Below are 20,644 nucleotides of genomic sequence, written 5' to 3' on the forward strand. Positions count from 1 at the left end.
TTGTTCTGAGGCAAAATTTACATATAAGGAAATACCTCATCCTTACTTGCACAATTGCTGAGTTTTGAAGAGTTCTGAAAAGTGCACACACCTGTGTAACGCAAACCTTAATCTATAATAGTTCTCTCTTCTCTCTTCCTTCTGGGGAGGAAGGGTTCTCTGGGGACACAAGGCTCCAGTCTCAGGCCCCTGGGCTGCTTTTTCCAGACAGTACCCAGTATTCTCGGCTTCCTTCTCACCTTCTCAGGAATTAAAATGTACTCGATCCATGTGTCTTACCTTCAGGACTTTTGGAGACAGTGGTTTTGCTCTCCTAAACTAATTGTGCCAAGGCGTACGGGCTTATACAAAATGCCATGACTCTGTGATTTGCCCAGCAAAATTTGCATTAAAGGATGGTACCAAGACACAATAATGCTTTAACCCTCATGAAGGCTCTTTGATGATGGGACTTTCTGGTATAGTAAGAGTGAAGGAAGAGATCTTTGGGAGTGGGATTGAGGACTTTGTCCCATTTTCCATAAATTGTGCAAGGAATGAACATGACCACCTTCCTATTCTTCCATGGCCTGAGGCCAGTTCTGACCAGGAGGCAGGGCCATTCTTGAGGTTGCTATCCAGAGAAGGTGCTAAGGATTCTTCTAGAGGCTTTGGCAGCGTCTGGAGGATATTGCCTTTTCTCCATGCATGCCTCCGAAGCCCAGGTGTGAGAGTGCTGGCTCACTATGGTGCCGCCAGGCCTGCAGCTGGGCGAACAGGGCATTGGGCTCTGTTTTGCAGCTTCCCGGACCAGGAGGTGCGACGTATGGCCGTCCAGTGGATCGGCTCGCTGTCAGACGCCGAGCTGCTTGACTACCTGCCCCAGCTTGTGCAGGTGGGTGGGTTGGCCTGCTGGAGTTGCAATGATCCCACCTGCAAGCCCCCATGTCGGTCTATACTCTGAAGGGCAGGGATACTGGTAGGTATAGATTACAGGCAGTCAATACTGCCTTCCCTTCCCTCTCTCTTAAACAGGCCCTGAAGTACGAGTGCTACCTGGACAGCCCCTTGGTGCGCTTCCTCCTGAAACGAGCAGTCTCTGACTTGAGAGTGACTCACTACTTTTTCTGGTAAAACTGTGTGCAGAGAAGTGGGGGGAGACCCTTGTCCTTGTGACTGTTTGACTCCTAGGCATGCAGGGTGGCGAGCTGAGCTGTCTGGATTCTAGTATGCTACTGACCTACCATGCAGCTCGGGCCAGCCTCTTATGCTCAGGGGGCCTTAGTCCACCTTTATGTAGCACAGCGAGGCTCTTCCTTGGCCCTCCCCACATCCACACGTGGCACAAAGAAAGCAGAAATGGATGCCAAGGGGCTTTGAGCTCTCCTTAAAGGCAGAGTGGGCACGTTCTGGAATATGGGTGAATACCTCTGTATAAGCTGGCACACAAAGTCTATTTCTCCTCCCAGATCTGAGGTGGGTTTCCCAGGGCTGGAGCTGGGTCTGACCCTGCCCCCCACACCCTTGCCTGTGGCCCCTTGACCTTGCTGACTCCCTACTCCCTTTGCCTTGCCAGGTTACTGAAGGACGGCCTCAAGGACTCCCAGTTCAGCATCCGCTACCAGTATCTGCTGGCAGCCTTGTTGTGCTGCTGTGGCAAGGGGCTGAGAGAGGAGTTTAACCGCCAGTGCTGGCTTGTCAACACCCTGGCCAAACTGGCCCAGCAGGTTCGGGAGGCTGCTCCGTCTGCTCGGCAGGTGAGTGGGGACAGGCTGCCTCTACCCATTTCTGGTCCGAGGCTTCTACAGCCAGTCATTAACTTCTTAGGCATTTTGACCAGCAGGATGGCACTTGACCAGCCTCTAATTTAGGGGCTGGAAGGAGGTGACTCTCTCTAACCAATAGGCTGCAAGCTGGATACAGACCATGGATATGTTTTGTTTGGCCTGAAAAGTATTAAAATTTTTATTTAACCTTTTGCCTTAAAGGCTGAGCAGAGTTGTGTAAGTTGTTCACTGCACAAGAGCACCCAGCCAAAGGGGGCGAATGAGGGCTGAAATCCAGCCAGACTTTACTGTTCTGTGTGCCATGGCTCAGGCCTGTTGCCACCCAGGGCGGGCACCTTTATCTGTTTGCACAGAGGCACTGCACTAGGCCAGCAATGTGGCTGGCTGCTAACATTTAATGATTGGGGGATTATAAAGTCCAGGTTGGCTTTTCTTGGCAAGAGCCCGAGCAGCCTCTCTCCCTTGACATGCCGTCTGCCCACAGTTCACTGGGGCCTCCTTTAAGCTGTTCTCTCATCACCTGGCCCCCCGAGACGTTTGGGCTTGCTGCCTGTGCACTGTCCCAGGCGGGGCTATGGGAGGAGGGGTCTTCCTTTTTCACAGTCTCCTGGAGGTTGTCTGCACTTCTGGGGTCGGCGGTGGGATTGTTTACATACTAGTTCCTACTGGGCACCCACCCTAGGGAGAGACCTGGTTCTGAGTTGGGCTTATGGTCCCGTCGCCTCACTCCTCCTCCTGTCCCTCCTCCTGTCCCTCTTAGGGGATCCTTCGCACAGGCTTGGAGGAGGTGAGACAGTTCTTTGTCCTCAATGGCTCCTGCCGTCTGCCGCTTAGCCCCAGTCTGCTGGTCAAGGGCATTGTGCCCAGGGTGAGTGACCATTGGGGTTGGGCACTTGGAGCAGGGAGGGCTCGATGGAGGCGAGGTCCTTGCTGACCTGGTTACTGAGATATATGAGGAAGAAAGATACGTTTGGGGCCTCTCCTCAACCCTAACATGTAGGGGCTTTGGCCCAACAGCTGTGCAGAGTAGAGGAGCTGGGTCGGGGGCTGGATGAGTGTCTCGTGATGCGGTTGGGTTGAAGCCAGGCTGGGGAAGCTGTTGTCTGTTATTTAAGAGCGCCGTCTGCGCCTGGAACCACTCCGAGTGCCTCGTGCTAGTTATTGCAGTTCATCATCACGACTCTTATGAAGTCACTGCTGTTGGGAGCCCCATTTCACGAGAGTAAACTGAGGTACAGGTGGGACACGTGACTCACCAGAAGTCACACAACTAGTAAGTTGTATGCAGAATGAACTGAAGGGGGAGAGATCGGTGCTGGAGCTGAGGTCGTAACAAACTGAACAGGATGATGACAGTAGGGACGGAAGAAAGGAATAGGGCTCCTGAGAAATCTAGAAGAAATTATGAGCAGGTAGACTGCCAGCAGCTGGTAGACCGGCCATTTTCTTTCCTGTGCATGGACCATCCTGACCCTTGTCACTACACTCTCTACTGTGGCAGGACTGTTCCTATTTCAACTCCAATGCAGTTCCCCTCAAGCTCTCCTTCCAGAATGTGGATCCACTGGGTGAGAACATCCGAGTCATTTTTAAGGTGAGGACACTTCTTCAAGCCTGGTAGGACAGAGGTGGTAGGAAGAAGGAGAGGAAGGAGCCCAAGGGTAACAGAAGAGCCCCAGACCAGTTTTCTTCTCACGCTTCCATGCTGCCACTTTAATATATGAAAGATCATCGGGCAAAAAGAAATAGACAGGCCCTGCCTGGTTGGGACATGGAGGGAGTCAGCCGACAGCTCAATACACGGAAGCGCTTTCTAGGAGGTAGAGCTACCCCTACAATGGAATGGATGAGGTAGTGATCTGTTTGTCCCTGGGGGTATTCAAGCAGAAGCCGAATGACTATGTGGCAGTGATGTTGAAGGGGAAATTAATATATCTGGTGCAGTTGGACTAGTTGAACCATAAGGTCCTGTAACTGATACATCCATGCTTCTGAGAAGTGAATAATAGTCTCAGGGCATGTAATTTAGTGGGGGAGATAAAATGCATATACAGGATTTGATTTTATACATATATATGTGTGTGCAGTGTGTAAATTCTGAATCCAAGGTATAAGCATTCAAGTTTTAAAAAGACTTGATGGTCAGGAGGGCTGCAGGAAAAAGGGGAACCTGACTTCAATTCCAATGAGGATGTGGAGTTGGGGAAGAGCAGGAACACCTCCTGGCCCACCTCTGGTGGTTTGACCTGGTGTGAGCTGAGTGGGCAGGGCAGAGGTGGAGAACTGGGCAGTCCCTCCCTGTCACTGTAGTTCAGGTCCTCCGGGGAGATCTGGGGGTCCGGGGAGGCGGTGGAGATGGTTCTGGTCACTCTCTTCTCTCCAGTGTGGGGATGACCTTCGCCAGGACATGCTCACCCTGCAGATGATTCGCATCATGAGCAAGATCTGGGTCCAGGAGGGGCTGGACATGCGCATGGTGATTTTCCGCTGCTTCTCTACTGGCAGGGGGAGAGGTCAGTGGCAGTGAGATGGGCTGTGAACTAGAGTGGGGTGGGGCAGGGGCATCCTTTGCTGATTGTCCTTTCACCCATTTTTCACACTAACTGTGTGCTCCAGAAACACGGAAAGGGCAGGGCGGTTTCATCAGAAGCTGTGAAGTGTCACAGAGAAAGAAGGCAGGGGAAAGAGACATAAAATAAAATAGAACAGCCAAATATGCTGCATGGACTCTGGATCTTGATTCAACCGAACCAGCTGAAAAAAGATATTTTTTGAGACAATTGGGAAAAAGATAAATATGAACTCGTTTAGATGAGATTAGATTAGATGAGATTAAAGGATGATTGTTATCTTTTTAGATGTGATTATGGATTTGCTTTAAAATACTCCACCAAGTAGGGAAAAGCAGTATTGGGTGAGTGAATAGACGAAACAAGATAAGCAAAGTGTTGATAATTTTTTAACCTGGGCAGTGGTTTTGCGTGACTTCACGATTCATTTCTTTATTCTTCTATGTATTTGAAAATTCTCAGACTAAAAGTTAAAAACAGAAAAGAAGCGGCAGCCATGAATAGGAGAGACCAGAGTCACAAAGTGGAATGCGAGACCTGGGGAATGGCGTCTTTCCTACCATTACCCGCTGCTCTTACTATCAGACTTTGCCGAGATGCCCTAGAGTTTAATTTACAGAGTAGCATCCGGGAAAGCACTTGTAGTCCTGTCCCGGCAGCTCCTTCTCTAGAGAGTGACCCAGTACCTCCCTCACAGGGATGGTGGAGATGATCCCCAATGCGGAGACCCTGCGCAAGATCCAAGTGGAGCACGGGGTGACCGGCTCCTTCAAGGACCGCCCCCTGGCGGACTGGCTGCAGAAACACAACCCTGGGGAGGATGAGTATGAGAAGGTAGGACTGGGGGTGGCGGTGGAGGCTGGGGCGGGGTGTGCCCCACTCCCGCACATTGCTTTGTTACCGCGAGGCTGCACATGCTCAGAGAAGACAGCTCAGCTGTGTTGGGTAGAAATACTCTTTCCTGGTTGACTGTGTCTCCAGATTCGAGGGGTGGATCAAATGGCCGGTAAGCTGACAGAAAATCCCCTGGTATCCAACCGGGAAAACTTCAGAGTTCCCTTGGCATATTGAGTTTTGGAGAAAATGGGCCAACTCTTGAGAACCTGCCTGTCTCTCTCCTAACCGGGAAACCTGTTCAGTTCTCCTGGGCCCTCTCTGGGGGTTCAGGAATTTGCAGAACAAGAATAGTTAGAAGAGACTTTAGAGATCATTTTAATCCAACCCCTCTTTTCATATATGTGAATTAAGATTTCGCTCCGTTGTTCCTAGTTATGGAGCTTTTTTTGTGGCAAGGCCATAACCGGAAGCCAGGATTAAGGTTAGACAGGAGATGGCGATGAAAGAAAAGAAAGCTGACCTGTTCCTCAGGTGGAGCTTTACTAGGTAGAACGGCTTCGGTGGCCTGCTGTGGTTCATCGCTGCCCTACAGTTTCACGGCTCCAGTCTCTGGGTTAATTAAGTTTAGGGGAGGGAACAAGTCACAATAATCAAACTCATAAGAGACTGTAAGACAGAATGCTAGTTTCTATAAGTTAACTACCAAGGGGATCCAAATACTAATTTATATTGATCAATGTATTTTATCCCTGGGGGGAAACCTACATGGACAAATTATAATCAGAATGTTTAGTGAACATCAAACTGGATGATCTTACATGGCCTTAAATGTTGACGGTCCTCGGGGTTTCCTTTCCGACGTGCTATACCCTCTGCATTCTTGTGCCAGCTCATCACCTCTTCTTTCTCTAACTACCACTTATATGCTGATGTCTTCCCAAGCCCTTCCTTCTTCCCTCCTTCGAGGTGTGCACTCTGTAGCCACCTGTTTGCTGAATATCTTACTTGTGTTTCATGAAAACCTCAAACTCAGTATAGGCAAGACCTAGCTTTCTGTCTCTCCTCCTCTAGAAACCTGCTTTTTGTGTGTTTCCTCTGAGTAAATGGGATTCTCACTCAGGCCAGAGCTTCCTCTGCCTCACCTCTGCTATACCAAGCCCTGCCGATTCTTCTTCCCAGGTAGCTCTCAAATCTGCCTTCTTCTTTCCATTTCTTTCAGCTCTTTGCTGTCAGCTCTTGAACCACTAGCATGTCCATCCATTACCATTCACTGTTTGATTTCAGAGGGTTTCTTTTATGAAGTGCAAACCTGCTTGTGTTACTCCTTTGCTCTAAGTTCTTCAAAGGCTCCCTATGTCCTAAAGATAAGTCCAGCACCCATAGCACTGCACGTAAAACTTTCTGTAATCCAGCCCTTCCTACCCCTGTAGTCACCTCCCCTGCACCTCCCCATCTCATGATAACTATGCTCTAGCTTAGGAGGTTACTTGCATTTCCTTGATACCTTTAGATGATAGTAATTCCTTCTCCATCACTCAAAACCCACCCCCTCTGCATTGCAAACTTCAAAGTCCTCTACCCTTGGAGAGGAATAATATGGATTCTTTCCTCCCTCCCACCCACTCTGTATAATTTCTACTAACGTGTTTTTCAAGTATTAATCAGCCACCATGTAGAGGCACTATGCTTAGTGCTAGAATTATGATTACTCCCTGCCAATGTAAGAAAGAGTCATAATAAATATGTACAACAAGAATACACAAACAGAAAACTAACTCTGCATTTTAATGTTTAATGTCAAGCCTTTCAAAGCTAGCTTCTCAGCTTCGCTAGCCTTTCTGCTAGAGTAATGCTGGTAGTGTCTTATAATGACTTCCAGTAAGAAAGAACTAGAGATATTTGGCTCCTGGCCACTTATTCAGCAAAGAGAGTTCCCCACATCCTCCAAGTGAAACCCCTAAAACTAAGAGAGCTCCCCTTGTTCAGTGAGACTTGCTGCCAGTAAGCAGCTAACACCCTGTATAACTTGGGTGATGGGACTTTAGTCATTTGGCTATGGGCATACACCTATTTTATGAGTCAAAATAGGATGCATTTCAGGGAGGAAGAATATCTGTGACAGGCAGGCAAATTGATGGAGTTGAGGGTCAAGATGGAGTTGATGCATTGTACTCCTTATTCAGTGGTTTCCTGTCATTCATATATTTCCCTTCCATAGAAATAGTCTTTCTTCCAGATAGTACGTTCTGTGATTTCTTTACACATTTTCTATTCTTAGTTTCCTATGGATTACTCATCTGTTTTAATTTGAGTAGTACATGGAAGGTTGCCGTGTGTAGCTAGTTTTGAAACAGACCTTGAACAGAAAGGAAGCTGCTGGGAGACGAGATCCCGAGACCCTGGGGGAGTGAAAAGAGTAAGCCGTGAGGAAGTGGTGGAGGCAGCGGGGCTGTGGGGCTCAGTGGGGGAGGAATCGGTGTGAGCTGGGAACGTCTGGGAAAGGCGTGGGACTCAGGGAAAGCCCGTGAGAGATGGTGGGCAGTTGCAGAGGGAGGCAGGGAGGGCTCACATTCTGTCTGGGAAGCTTTCCTCCATTCCCAACTTTGTACACTTCTGGTTGGCTGTGACAATTATTGCCCCCTGCGGATGAGTCTTTCTTGAGTTCTTAGGGATTCTATAAACCTCACAAAGACGATTTAGAGGGCAAAGGGCGTCCATTTGCTAATTGCATATATTTTTACTTTCAAGAAAGACAGATAAGGGGACAGGCACTGACCAGATAAAATAAGGCAGATCCAACCTCTTCCCCTCTCCCCTCCTGCTTTAAGCGCAGAAATATCTCTAACACATTTTACCAACTAGAGAGGTTTGATTTTCAAGTGCAAAATATTCCTAGAAGTGTTAAGCTGCCTCAGTTCTTTGGAGTGAAGTGAGTTTAATGAGATTAACATTTAGCTCTTACTGAGAACATTGGAGATGGGAGTTGTGTTTGGGGCAGGGAGACGGTCAGAAGAATTCGGAGCAGGGCCAGGAAGGGACACTTCAGTGGGCTGCCTCGGTGTGTGCTGGAGTTAAGATGGTCACAACCATCTTTGACGGAAAGTCGTGCCTGTCAGTCTTCCTGTCTATCATGGTCTCTGCAGCCTGGGCTGGTCGGGTCTAGGCTCTGGATGCATTCATTGTCTTTCCAGCCATGCTCCCCGGGAGAAAGAAAGGTACAGAAGACAAATTTCAGATAAAGTGGTGGAGATATATGTAGAAGCCTTCCATCATCTCATACTCCATAAGATATGGGAGACGTTTCTGTGTGCATCAATGTATACGTTAGTGTGTGATGAAGGCTGAACAAGCAGATGTGAAGTGCTGTTGAGACTCAGCAGACAGAGGCCAGAGCTGGCAGAATTCAGTCTGGCTGTGGCCCCTGGAGTCCTTCCAAGACAGCTTTATGTCCTCTCCCTGCATCTGCCTTCCCTCTTCCCAGGCTGTGGAGAACTTCATTTATTCCTGTGCCGGCTGCTGCGTGGCCACTTATGTCTTGGGCATCTGTGACCGACACAATGACAACATCATGCTGAAGACGACTGGCCACATGTTCCACATAGATTTTGGCCGCTTCCTGGGCCATGCCCAGATGTTTGGCAACATCAAGCGGTAAGTGGTCATAAGTGGTCCCCTGAAGCCAGGATGTGTGTATAGGGCACAGGGGTCAGCAGAAATGATTAAGAGCTAGGACACAAGCCTGTGATGGAGGGCACTGCACTTCAGAGCATGGTCCCTCAGTAAGCAGCTTTGGAGAAGAGAAAACTGCTTAAGAGGTTAAGTATTTGCAGGTTCTCACAGAACGTGGCGGGAACCGACTGTTCTCTCCCTGCTGAGGACTGAGCAAAGGGAAATGAGCCCACACTACAGCAAAGGGAATACAATTGCATATCCAGGAAAAAATCCTGCTAGCTCATAGTTAAGGAATCGATGAAGGATGTCTCTGGGGGACCTTTTAGGATTAAGATAGGAAAAGAAAAAGAAAAAAGTTAGAGAGCCCTATCTATCCAGGTTTGCACAGGTGATGAGGGGTGAGGGGAATCATCCCCTGATGATCCTCAGAGTGGGCTTCCTCCTCCACGTTGACCTTCTTCCTGTATGTTCCCCTTGGCCCAGGGACCGTGCCCCCTTTGTCTTCACCTCGGACATGGCGTATGTCATCAACGGGGGTGACAAGCCTTCCAGCCGCTTCCATGATTTTGTTGACCTCTGCTGCCAAGCCTACAACCTCATTCGCAAGCACACCCACCTCTTCCTCAACCTTCTGGGCTTGGTGAGGAGTTCGCCCCTTTCTGAACCCTCCGTCTTTTCATCTGGCACCATCTGTCAGACTCCCCTGTCTTGCTTCAAAGGATTCCTGAAGCCCTACCTCTCTGAGCTCTAGATAAAGCCAGGGCCTAGATTACCTAGATTACAGGCACAGTGGTGTCCGTGCAGGTGTCCGACTTCCTGCTTTAGCCCCACCACTCCTGTGGCCCTCTAGCCACTGCCCACAGCATCTATCTATCACTGTCTAGAAGGGTTAGGGAGCCTATTTGTAGGAAAGCTTGCCTTGTGGTGGGGAAGAAGCAAGAATTCCTGGTTGTTACAGGCTCCCTCTCTCTGCCTTTGCTCTCTTCCTAGATGTTGTCCTGTGGGATCCCTGAGCTCTCAGACCTGGAGGACCTCAAGTATGTGTATGATGCCCTGAGGCCTCAGGACACAGAAGCCAATGCCACTACCTACTTTACTAGGTAACATGCTACACACACTGTGCTGCCCACACTGAGTAATTTCCAGGCTGCCTGCTTGGGAGGAGCGGGACTAGGGAAACGGGAAGGGCTTAGCTCAGGTCGCAGAGCCGAGAGTTCACAGTGTGGGTCTGCTGTCCTGCTTTGCCTCTGACTTAGGTAAATCACTTCACCTCTGTCAGATTCAGTTTCACATCTGTGCTTTGGTGTCAGTCTTTGTTTACAGAGGTGTTGCAGTCTGTTCTTACTCGCATTCTCACCAGGTCTTGGTCAAAGACTTTGTTTATGGGGCAAATACGGATTCGTAGTAGTTTTTAGCTCTGGATCAGAACCTTCCTTCCATAGTTCCACTTCCCCATATTTGACGACGATTTTAGGCACACTGTGTATGAAAGCAGGGAGGTATCTGTGTAGTAATATCTGCAGCTGATATCTCCATTTTATTATGTACTCTTTTTGGAGCTTAGCACACTAAATTTTTTCTGTTGGTCTATCACAGAACCTTTCCTTTTGAACTGAAATTTCTAGGTCGAACAGTGCTTGGTGAGGTTCCATGATACTGAACCTTGAAATTCAGTTCGACAACAATATGCAGATATTTACATGGTGACCATAGGTAGAATCCCTAATTCCTTCGTACCTCAGCTTAACTGTCTTTGGCTTAGATGGGCAGCAAGGAGAGATGAGACTCCCGGCTTCACATGAATAAATTGCATGTAGGGAACTGGGTGCCGGTCATGCGCTCTGGGGATATCACACAGGGAAAATGATTTGATCTGAGCTAAGTGTTAGTCTCAGGTGTCAAGGGGTATTCCTTGAGGTAGCTCTGTTCAGGCAGTGGGGACTTGTGTCCGTGGTGACATCCTTCTCTTCCCATCCTCTTGCACCAACAGGTTGATCGAGTCCAGCCTGGGCAGTGTAGCCACAAAGCTTAATTTTTTCATTCATAACCTGGCTCAGATGAAGTTCACGGGCTCAGATGACCGGCTGACCCTTTCCTTCGCCCCTCGCACACATACCCTCCAGCGCTCTGGCCGCCTCAGTGATGTCTTTCTCTGCCGCCAGGAGAAGGTCTTCCACCCCAACAAGGGCTACGTAAGCGTTTTCTCCAGTGGACCCTCTCTTGCTCCCCACTGCTCCCAGCTTCCTCTGTTCAGTTTCTTCACACCCACACAGCGAGCACTGGAGCGGGCTGGCATCCCATGCTCAGAGCAGTCACAGACCATTTCCCTCTCCCTTGCCCAAGTGGCCTGCCTGGAATCAGGGAGCCGAGTGGGATGGTTATGCCCTCTGAGTCAGGGTTTTGTGAAACGTGTGCAGGAAATCTTTGCTTTTAGATTCCTGCAAATGTACATATATATATCATCTGCATCTCTGTTGGAGATACTTTTGCCCTCTTCCTTCTGGAAAGCGTATCTCCGCCCCCATCCCCCATTCCCCCATACCCTTCAGTTTCCCTACCTACCCACTTCACTGGGTGCAGAGGGCTTGGCGGGGTTCTCTAAGACTTGAACCTTTGCAGATTTATGTGGTAAAGGTGATGCGAGAGAATGCTCATGAGGCCACTTACATTCAGCGGACGTTTGAGGAGTTCCAGGAGTTACACGCTAAGCTGCGGCTGCTCTTCCCTTCTTCCCTCTTGCCCAGGTAGCTGCCCCCATTACCCTCTGCTGGAGGGATACTGGGGAGGGAGGATGGGTGGGGGCTGCGCAGGACCGCAGGAGTGAGAAGCTGTTCTTTTGAAGATCAACAGCAGGTGCTTGGTTTTCTCCACCTGGTAATGAGTTTGTTAACAAGTGCTCCCCCTGCTGGCCAAGCTCTCCTGATGCTCTCAAGAGGTTTTACTCTGGCCTTGAAAATAAACTGGGGCCCACCTGCCAGAAGGAGAGCAAACTGGCAGAGGATTTACTAAATATGAAGATGTTTCAAAGTTTCTAATTTTTTAAACAGTAGAAGTATTTTTCGAATAGGTAAACAAAAGGCAGCATATACATACAATGGAATATTCAGCCTTAAAAAGGAAGGATATCCTGTTACATGCTACAACATGGATGAACCGTGAGGACATTATGCTAAGTGAAATAAGCCAGTCGCAAAAAGATGTATACTGTATATTCCTCTTCTGTTAAGTACTTAGAGCATAAAAGTCATACAGACAAAAAGTAGAATGGTGGTTTCCCGGGGTGGGGGAGGGGGAGATGAATTGTTTAATGTGTAGACTTTGTTTTGCAAGAAAAGGGTTCTGGAGATAGTAGTGATGATTTCACAACAACGTGAATGTACTTAATGCCACCGAACTGTATTAAAAATGGTTAAGGTAGTAAATTTTGTTAAGTGTATTTCATCACAAATTTTTTAAAAATGATTTTTCAAATGATTTTTACCTTAATAAGGAAAACTGGGGGCTCAGAAGCCCCTGAGGCACTTCTGGGGACCCATAGGACTCTCCCCAACAGTTTGGTTTCCTTGTCTGGGGTCCTTGGCACTGATGGGGGAGCCGTGAGGGGAATGGAGCGGGTGGGCGGAGGGTCCCTGGGAAGGGAGGCTGGTGAGAAACATGGGTCAGGTGACTGAAAATGCAAATGAAAAATGACAAAAACCTGTTGCCTCTTAACTTTCTTTTCTCATCTTTTCCCCACTGCCCACCTGCCACCCTAGCTTCCCCAGTCGCTTTGTGATCGGCCGCCCCAGGGGAGAGGCGGGGGCCGAGCGAAGGCGGGAGGAGTTAAACCGCTACATCTGGCACTTGATCCACTCCGCCCCGGAGGTGGCCGAGGTGGGTGGGCTGTGCCCTAGTCCTGGCCGTTCCAGGCACCGGTGTGTGGGATGCTGCAGAAGGTGGGGATCTTGCTGGCAATCATGGAGGGCACTGCCCTCTTCTGCATCTGACTGCTGGAGGGTGGGGTGGGGACAGGGGTTGTGCTCATCCTCTGGGATGAGCAGAAACCCAATGAAACGGATGCAGCTGGGCACGAACATAGGTGTTGGATGCGATCCCAGTGGGCCTGGGGAGACCAGACCGTGAGGAAGGAATGCGTTTCTTAGGAAAAGGAGCTTTTTGAGCAGGTTGAGTGTATTTATCTGCTACCAGACCGAACTGGGTCCAAGTGCCCAGTAGTTGCCAGCCAAAAGTCAACTCCGAAACGATTTTGACAAGGTACTTTATTGCTAGCCAGCCAGCAAGGACACACCAGGGATCGTTCTTAGAGCAGTGTGTTCTCAAACAAAGCATCTCATTCATCTTTATTAGGGGAGATCATGATAGACATCGTCATTACATGTATAGGCCAGGGATGTTCTGCTGCGTGTGCACTCAGGAAACCTGGGTATATGTACATCGCAGGTTCAAAAATGGCGAAAAATCTCTGCACCTGGGTGGAGATATTAGCATTATAATGAGAGTATAATGAGGAAAGTTCATGAGGTCGCTGGTGGGTCCTTCTGGCCACTCCAGCTGGTCTCAAGTGGTTTTAGCTGATTCACCCCCTGGTCCTTCAAAACATCCTGGGCTTGTTCCTGAATAAACAGTTCTAGCAATCTTCAGTGTCAGGAGTTGCCGTAGGTATGGGTAAACTTCTGACTAAGTCTTGGTCTTTCTGTGAAACTCAGCAAATTACAAGATAACATTACACAAACCTTATAAATTTTAGAATGATCTAAGTGAGGTTACAAGTTAATGGAGGCAAAATTATAAACCCTAAATAAGGGTTACTATGTTACCTGCTAGGCTACCTGTGTAGATTGGGTTACAGATCCACTATTAATGAATAAGCATTCAAGTAAATTCATGAATCTGGCAGCATCCCATCTAAAGAGAGAGGTGCTTTGAGTTGTACAGAATTGAAAATTTTTCTAGGCAGAAACTGGGTGGGATAAAGTTATTAGAAAAGGAAAAGAATGGATTGTTTCAGGTAAAGGTACCTTCTTGGGAAGGGCTGCTGGGGTCTTGGCAGGTTGCCTAACTAGTTAGTGTTGATCAGGAAATTCCATACTGATTGGTTTAAGGTCACGTTCCTGGGAGGGGCTGAAAATGCAATTGAGTCTTAGTGTGTTGTCCTTGGACCTGCTATTTATTTTTCTTATCACCACCTAGTTTTTTTTTTTTAAACAAATGATATTACAATTTGATATTATATTGGGTATAAAAACAAATATAAGAATCAGGAGTCCCATCACTCTAATAAATCATCCAGCCCCATTTCCATCTTTCCTTCCTATTTCTCCATATGCAAATGTGACTTACAGTTTATAGTAGTCGTAGCTTAAATGTAATTCTATATCTTGTTTTTTTTTCACTCAGCATTTATAGTAAGCATTGACTTTAAATATCTGTGCCAAATTAATACATTGACTTGCAATACCATAATCTCCATAACCATTTGCTTCTTAAAAGATATTTAGATTATGCTCTTTTGTTCCCCCACTATTAATACTAGAATAAATATTTTCACATACTTTAGTTTTTGTTTCTGTTTTCCCTAGTTATTTAGGAAACATTCTCCAGAGTAGGATTCATGGCCTTTGTCCATGAGGAGGGTGTGTGTGTCCATAAGGGAAGGAGTGGTAAGAAAGAACTGACTGCTTTTGACCTGAAGTGACCAGTTTCATTTGTTTTTTTCTTTTTAAACTTTTCATTATGAAAACTTTCAAACATACAAAAAAGTAGAGTAACAATATCAGTGCCTATATATATCCATTGTCTAAATATTTTTGACATATTTGCTTCATCTATTTTTGTGTGAAGTATTTTAAAGTACATCACAAATATGACATTCTACGCCTAGATACCCACTATGCCTCTCTAAAATGTAAGGACATATTCTTACATAACTACAGTGTCATTATATCATCCAATACATAGCCCATATTCAAAATTTCCTTCTCATCACCCAAATTTTTTTTACAGTTGGTTTGTTTAAGCCATAACCCAAAGACATTTGGTTGTTATATTTCATAAGTCTTTTAATCTGGAGCAGTCCCTTTCCTTTTCTTATTGGGCCATTGCCTTATTGAAGAACGACCCTGTTTTCTGATTCTAATTCCAGTGTGATTTGGTGTATACTTTCTTCCACCCCCTGCCCCGGGATGAGAAGGCTGTGGGCACCAGCCCAGCTCCCAAGTCCTCAGGTACAGTACCTTCTCTGCGACATTTCTGTCAACCCCTCTGAACCATTCCCGAGGATAATTGCTGCTGCCCCCATCTCTTCCCAGTTCTCTTTTCTTGACTTGTCTTTCCTTAGTGGCTAGAGAATCTGGTTTCCCACTCAAGCTGTGGGGTCCATAGATCCTTGCACAGGTTCCCCAGGGACTCAATATTCAGTTGGTGATTACGCAGATTGCATAGACCCATCCCATCCCCACCTAAATTGTGTTCACAGATGCCCTTGGGCAGATTCCTCAGTGGGTATCAGGAACCCAACATGGAGATGCTGTTGGGAGAGGGGGAAGTCAGATGAAACAAACATCTGCCTGATACCAGAAGGGTATAGGGCTGGCTTCATGACCCTACTTAGTTTCCTTTGTCCCTACAGATGGCTCATGGGCCCGGCCTGTCGGGAAAGTGGGAGGGGAGGTGAAGCTGTCCATCTCCTACAAAAACAATAAGCTCTTCATCATGGTGATGCATATTCGAGGCTTGGTAAGTGCCTGAACAGTCTTCATCTGGTTCTTCATCTTCTGCTACTTTTCTAACTGGCCTGACCTTCTCTGCCCCGCAGAGAGTAACCACAAGGTTCCTGAGTACCCACCAGGGGGTCTACTCATGAGAGTAACCACAAGGTTCCTGAGTACCCACCAGGGGGTCTACTAGTATGCCAGGCCTAGGGTTTGACACAATACTAGACACAGCTTCTTACAACCTGTGCTCTTTGGCAAGTAGCCTGATTACTCTGAGCCTCATTAAAATGAAGATAATGTTATCATCATTAACCTCACAGAGTTGTTATGGGCATTAAATGAGATAATACATGTAGAGCATTTACTATAGTTCCTGGTATTAATATTAGGTTATTATGGTGATTATAATAAGGGAGATGCCCAGGGGACTTATTACTTTGTTACAGAGGTAAGGCAGCCACGTGACATCCTTTCAGCATAATCAAGGCAGTACATAGTAAAAGTTTTGATATGGTTCTAAGGACATTGTGAGTGGAAAGGGAAAGGAACTTTTATTGAACACCTGCAATGTGGCGGACTTTTGTACATTAGGGCTTTGGTATGTGGCAGAACGAGCATGGGCTTTGGAATCAGAGAAACCTGGGTTGCAGTCTTAGAACGTCATTCATTCATTCACTCATTCATTCATTCAATAAATGTTCATCAGGTGCCCATTATGAGCCAGGCACTGCTACATTAGCTCTGGGTACAGGATACACAAAACAAAATCCTTGCCCTCAGGGAGCTTACATTCCTGTAGGAAGAGGCAGATAGACAAATATATGGCAGGTGCTCTAGCGAGAAATAAAGCAGAGAAGAAGTACAGGGGTGGAATGTGGGTGATGGCAGTTTTGCATAGAGTGCTCAGGCAAGCCCTCATTGATGAGGAGGTATTTGAGCAAAGATGGAAGGAAGTGAGGGCGATCTGTTTCAGGCAGAGGAAGTAAAGTCCAAAAGCCGGGGAGTCTGCTTGAGATGCATGGGGCACTGCAAGGTGCCTTGTGGCTGAAGCCTTTGAAATGAAGGGGAGAGTAGGGAATGATGAGGTTGGCGAGAACACAACAGACTAGATCCTGGGTCCCACTGTCAGGACCAGCTTTTACCCTGAGTGAGATGGGAACCATTGGAGGGTTTTTGAGCAGAGGCATGTAAACCAAAATTAATTTTAGACTGTAATAAAGATTTTAAAAGCATTTATTTGAGCAAAAAGAGCTGCCTCCTGGGAGAGACAGATTCAAGTAGCAATCTAAATTGTGTTCCACCGAGACAAAAGGGAGGCTATCTTATAGAGTAAGTTTCTGCCCAAGTTCCAAATTTTATGCAAATGAGATTTTCAAATTGTTCAGTTCTGATTGGTCATTATGGAGCAGTTCTGACTAGGTAGGGCAGGTCTTAGTCTACTGGTCAAAAAGACAAACCAAGAACTTTTATAATAATTGACTCAGCCTGCATAAATGAGCAGGGCATAGTGCGGGAAGCTGAGAGTTCATTCTGAGGTTCTTTCCAGTGTACAAAGTACGTGAGCGGCCCCTGTCAGCAAATGGCCATTAGGCTCTTACTAATCAAAATTTTGGCCTCTGTTGACCATGAGGAGTCCATCTCAGCAGATAAGTTCCTTCTTGAGGTTCACATCAAGGGAATCTTCTTGAGGTCCACTGGCAAAAGATCTAATTTAAGATTTAAAAGGATTAGGCTGGGTGGATCACTAATTGGCTGACCTTGAGCAAGCAACTTAATCTCTCTAACTCATTTCTCCATCTCTTAGGGGGTTACCTGGATCAAAAAACAAAATAGACAAAGACACTGGGCAAGGCAGAGGGATATCTGGAGACATGATAGTTCATTCAAAACAGGCCAAGTGTGGCATTCCCTGAGCATTTGTATAAAAAGTATAAACCGTATGTAATAGGCAATCTGATTGATTTTTTAGGACATCTAACATCATGGTAGATATTTCTGTCAGAATAGAGTGATCTGGGAAGCAGTCAAATAAATTACTATGCATTTCAAAAAGCCAGGTGTGGGAGAGATGAGAGTCTGGATCAGAGTGTGATCACAGGAATGGTGATGAAGAGACAGATGTAAGAATCTTCGTCTTTTTTTGTTTTGTTTTTTATTCCCTTTGTAGCAACTGCTCCAGGATGGAAATGATCCTGACCCCTATGTGAAGATTTACCTCCTTCCTGACCCTCAGAAAACCACTAAGAAGAAAACCAAAGTGGCCCGGAAAACCTGCAACCCCACCTACAATGAGATGGTGTGTGGGGAAGGTCCTGGGGTAGGGCAGGGGTTTGTAACTAAAGTTGTATTGGATTGCGGCCACACCTATTTGTTTAAGTGTCATGTGTAGCTCCCCTCATGTTGTAGTGGCAGGATTGAGAAGTTGTGACATAGACTAGACTAGATGGCCTGGAAAGCCATGCTTCCTACCTGGCCCTTTACATGGAAAGTTTGCGAACCCTCAGGATTGGGGTTCCATAGCCGGGGCATGGCCTGGGCCCTGTCCCATGGGGAGGAGGAGCCTCTTGACTCTTTGCTGCTCATGAGCAGTAGATTCATTATGTCTAGAACTCTGAGCAAAGAACAGAATTCTTTAACACTTCCCTTGGGGTCTGTGTGCCTTCTCTATTTCCTTGGACTCTGGTTGGGGAGATGCAGTGGTCTCAGCCTCAGCAGACCAAGCCACTACAGACTTAAGCATTTCCCTCTTCCATGTTCCCTCTGGATTCTCCAAGTTTTCTCTCTCACTACTTCCCTCTTCCTAATCTCTGCATTTGCAGCTGGTGTATGATGGGATCCCCAAGGGAGACCTGCAGCAGCGGGAGCTGCAGCTGAGTGTGCTGAGTGAGCAAGGATTCTGGGAGAACATTCTCCTCGGGGAGGTGCACATCCGTCTGCGGGAGCTAGACCTGGCCCAGGAGAAGACCGGCTGGTTTGCACTGGGATCTCGAAGTCATGAGACCTCATGAGCCCAGCAGAGCCGCGGCCGAGGACCCCAACCTGTTGTTGGAGCCGGTAGGGGCGAGAGGACTCTCCCTGCTCGACTCGTCCTTTCCTTGTGAAAGGGTGGGTGGGGCCCTTGGCAGGCCTCCCTGCTGTCCAGGTGGTTTGAGCCTCCATAATAGGAGGCAGGACGAGTAAGAGGCTCTCTGTCATCCTCTCCTCTGCAGACTGAATTTGGGTTGGTTGTGATGAGCAGCCCCTTTGGAGGCTGTGAGGTTGCAGCAAAGTTTTAAGTTTACCTTGTGTCAAGGGAGCAATGCCTGGTTTGGGGTGTGTGGGGTGGGTTGTATGAAGTAGCATTTTGGGGGAGGGCGGGTGGATATCTTTATTTTTATTTTTAAAAAATGAAATAGTAATGTTGTCCTAACTGGACAGGAAGCCTGTGAGAAGGGACTTACATATGCCTTAGAAGGCAAAGAGGGAAGACTATTCAGACTTGTCGTATGATTAAGGTTCTTATTGGACTTTCCCCTAGGTTTGTGTTTGTTTGTTTTTTGTTTTTGTTTTTCTTTCTATAGGAATTAATTTGGGAAGGGGCCCAGTGGGTCCTCAGTTAGAGCCCCGCTCCTCCCCAAGGTCAGATCGGGGAGGGATGGGGAGGGCTGCGTGTGCAGGACTGAGGCCTGTGCTGCCGGGCCTTTCTGATTTTGCCTCCAAAGGAGAGCGACGTGATACCTATGTGTGTAAGGAAGGGCCTTCTGTATGGGGATCTGCAAAGCACCTGTATTCAGGGACCCCTGCTCTTTTGGGGGGACTTTTCCCTCTCATCTTCCTCTACTTTGCTAGGACTTGCCCTGAATACTGCTTTCTACCCCTCCATCCTTGTGCCCTTCTGGGGGCCGTCTGGTCCCTGTGAATACGCTGGGGGTGCTCCCCCATAGGTGTCTCCCTTCATTTTTCTCTGGTGGGATGAAATGCTGCCTTGGCCCTTAAATTTCTTTTCACCCGAGGGCATCTGGGCCCTGGGAAGGGGCCTCTAGGCTGCACGTGCCAACTGGGTGGTCCTGGGAAGCTTTTCCCATCACCTGCCACTCCTCTTGTGCTGCTTCTCTCTCAAACTCCATTTCTGTTACATTTTAAATAAGAATTTCCCTCATTCTATGGGGCCATAAACCTATTTAGTCTGGAGCCAAAGGGATGCCCTAACTAAAGGAAAGGGGTATGGGGTCCTGTTAAAACTTGTTTTTTTTTCCTAGTGGTTTTCTTTGGATTGAGGAGGCTGGATTGGAGTAGTGATTGATTCCCCTGGGCTGAGGTAGGAGGGAGAGGTTGGGTCTCATCTCTTAATATTCTTTATTCTCTACCACATGGATTTGAAATCACTCTTGTGCTTTACTCCAAAGGGTTGTCTTCTTTGAAAAAAGAGGGAGAGACTTGGAGTCTGATATTAACATTTTAAACCAGAATCAGCTGGATGCGCCCTGTGATTGGGGGACAGAATTAACGGGGGATACTCTGTGAACTATCCCTCCTCAGCTCCCTCCCCAGCTCTAAGGATCAGAAAGTCCTCCTTTTACTGACTCATTCCATAACTGGAGAAAGAAGCTCCATTCATTGAGGCCACAGGGCAGCAAGGAAGTTCAAATTTTTAAATTAAAAATGCCAAGGATAAAGCTGGCTGCTGTGGGGAGGGGTTAGGGGAATAGGGAACAGGGGTGGACTTCTCCAGATCAATGGACCATAGATGCGTTACTGGCTTTCTGCCTGTAGCTCATTTTATTTTGACCCTCAATGCCCTTTAAAGATTTAAAGAGGTCTGTGTACTGTATCCAATTCCCAGATGTCCTTGTATCTCCTACTTTCTCTGGAATTGTATTTTCTAATAAACGACATTTGAGAAAAACAAAACTGTCATTTTCAAGATTGGTTGATGTTTAAATGTTTAGATGAAAACATCTGGTTTACAAGAGGAAAATAATAGTTGTTTACAGATCATAACTTTTCTATGCACTGATGTATTGCATTAGATGTTTTATATTTGCCAGCTAAATCTAGTCTCGCAGCAACTTAATACAACAGGTGAGTATTATTATCTCCATTTTAC

The 20,644-nt window shown here is 47.2% G+C and overlaps 1 protein-coding gene across 5 annotated transcripts in view; it reads left to right on the plus strand.

Annotated features, from left to right (window-relative positions):
• Positions 1-20,448, plus strand: part of PIK3C2B (phosphatidylinositol-4-phosphate 3-kinase catalytic subunit type 2 beta) — a 61,758-nt gene extending 41,310 nt beyond the window's left edge. For all 5 annotated transcript variants that reach the window (XM_039881812.1, XM_039881808.1, XM_039881809.1 and 2 more), the window contains exons 17-33: positions 781-874; positions 1,015-1,109; positions 1,556-1,736; positions 2,527-2,634; positions 3,268-3,360; positions 4,150-4,279; positions 5,034-5,170; positions 8,655-8,824; positions 9,329-9,485; positions 9,836-9,945; positions 10,836-11,037; positions 11,465-11,589; positions 12,601-12,718; positions 14,988-15,069; positions 15,474-15,580; positions 17,726-17,854; positions 18,378-20,448. In XM_039881812.1, coding sequence (XP_039737746.1) covers positions 781-874; positions 1,015-1,109; positions 1,556-1,736; positions 2,527-2,634; positions 3,268-3,360; positions 4,150-4,279; positions 5,034-5,170; positions 8,655-8,824; positions 9,329-9,485; positions 9,836-9,945; positions 10,836-11,037; positions 11,465-11,589; positions 12,601-12,718; positions 14,988-15,069; positions 15,474-15,580; positions 17,726-17,854; positions 18,378-18,566 — 2,227 coding nt within the window. In that variant the 3' untranslated portion in view covers positions 18,567-20,448. The remainder of the gene's footprint in view (positions 1-780; positions 875-1,014; positions 1,110-1,555; positions 1,737-2,526; positions 2,635-3,267; positions 3,361-4,149; positions 4,280-5,033; positions 5,171-8,654; positions 8,825-9,328; positions 9,486-9,835; positions 9,946-10,835; positions 11,038-11,464; positions 11,590-12,600; positions 12,719-14,987; positions 15,070-15,473; positions 15,581-17,725; positions 17,855-18,377) is intronic.
• Positions 20,449-20,644: the final 196 nt, after the last annotated feature.

This window comes from Pteropus medius, unplaced genomic scaffold (assembly GCF_902729225.1).
Source record: "Pteropus medius unplaced genomic scaffold, Ma_sr-lr_union100, whole genome shotgun sequence".
Lineage (NCBI taxonomy): Eukaryota > Metazoa > Chordata > Mammalia > Chiroptera > Pteropodidae > Pteropus > Pteropus medius.